Here is a 6,776-nt window from a genome sequence, read left to right on the forward strand (position 1 = left end):
AGGAATAACAACAATTCTACCAAGTGAAAGATTTCTCCATCCTGGTGGAGGCTGAAACATTGTCGCGTCACAGGACCTGTCAGTGTACCAGACGAACATGCCGTGCTTACAGGGGGAACAGTTTCACTCATTCTTACCTCACCGTCTGCCTGTCTAAACAAACCCTAAATCATAGGAAAATACTCCAATATTATAGGCCATGGTGATTTCACAGAAAATCACACTCCATTTTTACTATTCCAAGAAATTCCAAGAATTCCACCCAAAATATGTTAACAGATTCATGTTTGCTTTTTTGTTCTGAACTGCCCAGCAGACGCCCTTTTTCAATGTAATTGGTGCATGTGAGCACGGGTCTAACTCTGAGGATATAATTACATTATCAACACCAGGTCCACAGCTGTAACTGCTCCTCGGGAAAACCAGCAATGTTACCTGTGGTGTTTGATGATGTTTTGAAATCACGAAATATTACACAGGCAATTAAACAAAGAGGAAGAAAACAATACAAAGCTTGCATTAATGTGATACAAGCTAATAATAATACAACTATTGGTGACTCCAACTGATCATGACAGAAAGAAAAGTGGCTGTATATTTGTTTTATTTTTCACTAATCAACAGTGTACAAGAGTATGCAGTGCTGCCCTAATTACATCCTTGCTTGCTTGGAAAGAAAATAAATAAATACACATAAACAAGGGAAATACATGGCAGGGTTCTTTTTTTAATGTCAAGGCAGATCGTTCGCCCGAACATTAAACTTATCCTCCAGCGAGCATAACAGAGTCAGAGCGATGTGCTCATTGAGCATAGGCTGTTATTTAGTGGAAATGTTAAACACACAGTGGCCTTATGTAACACAGCAACCGCTAAGGTACTCCGGCTGTGCTAAAGAGCTGTGTAGGATGAGGGAGGAGATGGAGAATCTGCTAATGAGAGAAGGGAGTGAAGCAACAGGCCGGCAGCTAGTCTACAGCTAGGGAGCAGAGGTGTGACTTTTTGCAAGACGCAGCGATGTTGTTGAAAACTCCCCTTTAAAGCCAATCTAGTTTTTGGTTTGTTTTTGGAATGAGTTGGAGACAGGGATAACAAAATGAAAAAGTAACTGCATACAGCCATGGACAGGTGGAACGGCTCGAGTCCACACCGATTTGGAATCTGTTCCACCCTAGCTTATATTACCTATAACAAACACCAAGTAGTTTTAATTTATAATTCACTGTTTGATATCTACATAAACAGCCTTGTTGACGGCATAGATCCATGGGGGGGGGACAAAAACTCCTTTGTTGAAACCCCTGAGAGTCGATTGATTGGACACACATTCAAAGATGGCATGTACATTCGGATGAAAGTGATTTGTTATGATCAATGTGGCGAAATGTAAAATTAAACGAAGATATGGAAACAAGGATCTAGAAAAGGAAACAAACAAACGGGTGGATACACATAATCATTGCTATATAGACACATACACGTTACACGTAAAAACTCGTAAGTAGAAAATGTATAAAGCAAAATATTACATTTATATATTTATACATTAAGGCATCAAATGCAGTTGCATTATTGGAGGTAGATAGCAAAGAGTCAGAGGTAAAAATGCATATAGGCATTTCTGTGCTTTGGAGGAGGAATGGAAATATTTGTGGCTGCAGAAAAATATTGATTTCTAAATGCTAGAACGTGTGCACATTATTTCAGGCATCATCGTAGTGTGTGTAGTACAGAGAGTGAGGCAAAGTAGAAAAGTGGCAGGAAACTGCTGATCTCCTGGGGGGGGGGGGGCATCGCGTGGCGGGCGTTGGGGGGGGGGGTGTTGGTTGGGTTATGGGTCTTACGAAAGGTATTGGCGGTCATAACCCCATGAACCACGTGGCTGTGTGCACGGGGGGGGGGGGGGGGGGGGGCGTTGGAGGCTGCTCACACAAACAGCAGCGAGTACGGCGCACAGCGACAGCCCTCCGTCGACGACTCCCGCACCCAGGAACCATGGCAACCCGGCACGGAGGCCGCCGCCCAGAAGGTCCTGCAAAATGGGTCATCGTGATGTCCACTACTGCCTTTTACTCTATGCAAAATGTACTTTTTTACTGTTACTACAATGAATATGCCTGTTTTGGGTAAAGGCACCCAGTGCAACTTTATGTAAACATTCAATGAAAAATAAACATTCAATTTCTAGTCTTTTTTACACGTAGTAAGTTTCAATAACTCCATACCATTACATATCGACATTCAAGGAGCAAAGATGAGACGTCGTTGTGTGGTGAGAACTGATAGAAAATCGTAAACAACAACAATCGCGGTGGGAGAAGCCATTTTTCCATTGACTGGAAGCCTGCTTTATTTATTGTAGGTTACAAAAAATAAAGAAAATGGCGGCATTGTTGTTGTTATCGATTTTGTATCAGTTCTCACCACACAACGACGTCTCATCTTTGCTGCTTAAATGTTGGTATGTAATGGTATGGAGTTATTGAAACTTACTACGTGTAAAAAAGACTAGAAATTGAATGTTTATTTTTAAGCCTCGAAAGTTGCACTGGGTGCCTTTTAAGTATCACGCATTTAAGTCCGGCCTCATTTTTTTCAGCTGTTCCATCATCCAGGAGAAGGAGCACTCTGACGACGTTTCATCGATATAATTTGTAGTAGGAATGTTAGAATGTTCTGTCCGCCCATTGAAACTTTCATCTCTTAATGTCAGATTAGAGCGCTTTCCTCTTTTGCAGGAAATTAGCAAAAAGTACTCAGCAAATGTGGTCCTTATGGGTGAAGAGGCGTGCTCACCTGGTGCTCTCGATGCCGTCTCCGCTGCAGCGGTCGGTTTTGGACATGGCGTCACTCTGGCATTCGGCACACACCCAGTCTCTCTCGGACCAACTGGGGCGCTCCACAGCTTCAGTTTGCAGGCGGCACTGGACTGCTTAACCCGCAGGTACACGCAGTAACTGTGGGCAAAGGCCAACATAGAACAGAACGATACATGTGTGCAAGCGTTGATCAAGGTGTATGCTGTTGAATCCCCGTTTATTGATTTATTTTCTTTTGCAACAAACCATTTTGTTTTTAACATCAGAGAGATGGAGGTTCAAGATGAGCCAGGTCACACAGCTGCTTGTTTTGATTTTATGCAGACGTCCACACCACATAGTAGCAAACAACATACTGTGTCCTACCAGAATCCCATGCCATTGAAAACATTTTCGTATTCAGACGTTCCCAGGTCCAGTGGCCTTCAAGCCAATTAGGATACCTTTGATCGAGGTCTTAATAGCAGAAGGCAGCCGCCAAACCCTAGATCTGTTTATCATTTCAACAGGCTCAGGGCAGGCAAAGACAATCTTCTACGAGCCCCAAACTGTGCTTCAAAAACAACGATTAAAGCTGGTTTTCCAGTTCACTGTAACTTTTGGAACTGGCCTAAGATTTTTTTTTGCCGTGTTTGTTTGGTCTATGAGTGAACTGAGTCATGACTAAACACCATCCCCAGTGGGATGTCAGGACCGGAGGAAATATGTCTCCTACTTAGCATTTCTCCCTGAATGCTCCCTCAAGTCTCTATTCAGAACTTAATGTACAAGGCAGCACCTGTCCCTTGCCAAAGGACCTTGATGACAGATTAGGTTTCAATGTTAAAATGGTGAAACATAAAAGACTCTTAAGGGAATTATTTATGCACAAACAACAAAAACACATTGTTCCTTAACTTTGTTTTTGTATCTACATTTTTGCGTATTTTTTACTCTTAAATTGGCATACTAATCCCAATTAATCAGATTAGATAAAACAAGTCTACATTTACTGTACTCTGCATACACTAGGGTAGACTCTAGTATGACTCTAACATCATTCTAGTGACTAGAGTGATTAACCGATGATTAACCGATGTAAGTCGCTTTGGATAAAAGCGTCTGCTAAATGCCCTAATTGTAATTGTGATGTTATTTACTGCACAGTGCCTGTGCATCTGTGGATATCTATTGTTAGGGTCAGGATTCTCATAATTATTCCCAATTGGTTATGCCTATAGGTAAACCCCAAAGGTTGCAAAAGTAAAACTACAGCTGTATTCCTGGTATGCAGGTCTTGAAACATTTGGTACCATTTCATCCATAGGGGGCGCTATCTCCTGATAGAGGACCATTATAGATTTCTCTGGACTTTTCATGTCTAGCTAAGGAGGTAGGGTATCTTATTAACACTGCCTTGTTTGATTCTTCCTAATGACACTAAAAAGAATAACATAGATACGAAAGTAGGTTTAAAACCAAACCACTCATAAAAATGCTTTTTGGTGTGAAGGTGTTGATTACAGGTAAGAATTGCTGATAAAGGGCAGTCGATTGGGTTAGGCAGAGTGTTTGAATGTATAGACCTTTCACTACTGCTAGTTCTCCTATTTTAACTTTGTTTCATTTCTCAGTAATTTTCTTCTTGTCAGTCAGAGTTGTATTTGTAAAACTTTAAATCAATAGGCAGTCTTTTCCCCCATCATCTGTCAGTGGGACAGATGTTTATATAAAATCAGCCTAATGCTGTCATCCGTGGTTAATGGATCACATGTATGACGCATGTCTCTTCCATCCCCTGTAGCTTTGTGCCTCATCCAAAATAAAGGTATCCAATGTCCACTTTAATCAAAGTGAAATGCTCTGGCCTGCCAAAAGGCTGGCCCTCATTGTGTGTGTGTGTGTGTGTGTGTGTGTGTGTGTGTGTGTGTGTGTGTGTGTGTGTGTGTGTGTGTGTGTGTGTGTGTGTGTGTGTGTGTGTGTGTGTGTGTGTGTGTGTGTGTGTGTGTGTGTGTGTGTGTGTGTGTGTCTAAGTGCGTTAGGTCACGCCTGTGCTTGTACCGAAGCACTCCACAATCAGTACAGCTCAAAGATCCGAATATCCTGCAGATATCCAACCGTAGTGCTCATCTCCTACAGTCAAAACAATGTCCAGCTGTAGTTTGAGGTCAAGCCTGGCCTTGGCTTCCCTTCTTGGCTCTTCTGGGTCCCTGTGTTCATGAAGCTGAACTCAAACAATACTATCTGAGGATCTCAAGGTGAATTCCAATTGGATCAAAGTTCTCCCTAGACACAAATAAAATCTGACATGAACCTAAATAATTTCTATTTGTATGCACTATGCATCTACTTCTCTAGATTGATTTATGACCTTTATAATTCAGAATATTCCATGTCGTTACAGGTGAGTCTGTGTGACTGTTAACAGGTAATGATGGTAATGAAATGATGATGATGGCTCGTCAGATTTGTTTCTCTGTACATTGAAAAAAATCTGTATCGAAAGAATGGACTTCATAATCCATGAGTGAAAGTGGTGTGTTGACCTTTGTGTCCCAAGCAGTTGGCTCAGTGGTCACCTGTTTGTCTTTTGTTCCCTACCTGGCCTTCTCCTCCTTCATCAGCATGTGTGGTCGCCTCCATGGGTCCTTGAAAATCCGCTTGAAGGAGTCAGGCAGGATTTTAGCCACCTCTAAAATAATATAAAATAAACCACAACCAAAGATATGAATAATCATAGCTCAACGTGAACAAAGATACTGAAATATTCATATTAAATTTGAGAAAAAGTGAAGGAAAACAAACTAAGAATGCATTGTTGCTTGTATACTCAAGTAGACTTAAGATACAACACTTGTAAGCAATTATTTGGGTTTCTTTGACTGATAAAAACCTTGTTGCTCCAGACTCTAGGCTTATCTTCAGTCTGTCAAGTTTGGCCACTAAGTCAACAGTAGGAGAACATAACAGATGCTTTTGATATGTTTCGGCTGTACTGAAGACTTAAGATCAGATATGTGGCAATAGGGGACATTAAGAGGTGAACCATTTCAACCGAAAGTTCACTCGGATGCAACAGTATCAACCCTATAGGGATTGTGTACTACACAATACTATACTATACTATTCTATAGTATATTATACTTTACTATACTATACTATTCTTTACTTTACTGTCTATACTAAACTATGTTATACTTTACTATATTATACTATGATATGGTATGCTATGTAATACAACTTTACCAGGTACATTTGAGGTGTTCAAGATTTTGAGAGCTCTAATTTGAGTCCAATTTTATAGAAATGTCCTAATCATCCGTCTGCCTTTAGTAGGTGAAATGCTCTGTGAGAATATCAGTTCTGCCCTAACAGGGGATATCCTCTATGATTGGTTCGGGCAATTCAGCCGGCCTATCAGTCAAAGGAACATTTCAAAATGTTGTTCTCCTCTGCCCAATCCCGTTTACAACCCCTGGACTCTTATCTACTGCAGCTTCAATACGCACACACTGAGTCCTGAGCAGGAAGACCACCACTCCTCGCCTCACCTTTAGATGTGCTGCACACAGCGTTGTTGCCATAGCAGCCCCTCCGCTGCCTGAGGTCAGGACAGGGCGTTCCCCCGTTCCTCGGGGGCACGGACACCTGGCGGCTCCTCTCGGTGCTGCCCACCCCGCAGGGGGACGTGCATGGCGACCAGGGCCCCCAGGAGCCCACCACACAGTCGATGGCTGCTGGTAGGAGGGAGGAGGTAGGGGGTGAGCTGACACATGGGGCGAGAGGCAGAGGGAGCCTGCCGACGCTATGAACGTTAGGTAAAGGGGCTAAGACAACACACAGACACGATGTATGTGGGTACACGCGGGTCGAGTCCCTCATAGTGTTTCACGATGTTGCAGTGCGGAACATTAGCATCGTTGCCATCAGCCAATTCCATCTCAACGAACCAAGATCCCTTGGGAAGTGTGCGGTCTA

General features: G+C 42.4%; 1 protein-coding gene across 1 annotated transcript; it reads right to left on the reverse strand.

The window, feature by feature from the left end:
- Positions 1–587: 587 nt before the first annotated feature.
- Positions 588–6,685, reverse strand: si:dkey-178e17.3 (somatomedin-B and thrombospondin type-1 domain-containing protein). The gene is given in 6 exon segments (XM_060054389.1): positions 588–2,032; positions 2,797–2,870; positions 2,872–2,892; positions 2,894–2,957; positions 5,400–5,490; positions 6,350–6,685. Coding segments are annotated over 6 exon segments (687 nt in total). The 5' UTR covers positions 6,681–6,685; the 3' UTR covers positions 588–1,926.
- Positions 6,686–6,776: the final 91 nt, after the last annotated feature.

This window comes from Gadus macrocephalus, chromosome 6 (genome assembly GCF_031168955.1).
Source record: "Gadus macrocephalus chromosome 6, ASM3116895v1".
Taxonomy (NCBI): domain Eukaryota; kingdom Metazoa; phylum Chordata; class Actinopteri; order Gadiformes; family Gadidae; genus Gadus; species Gadus macrocephalus.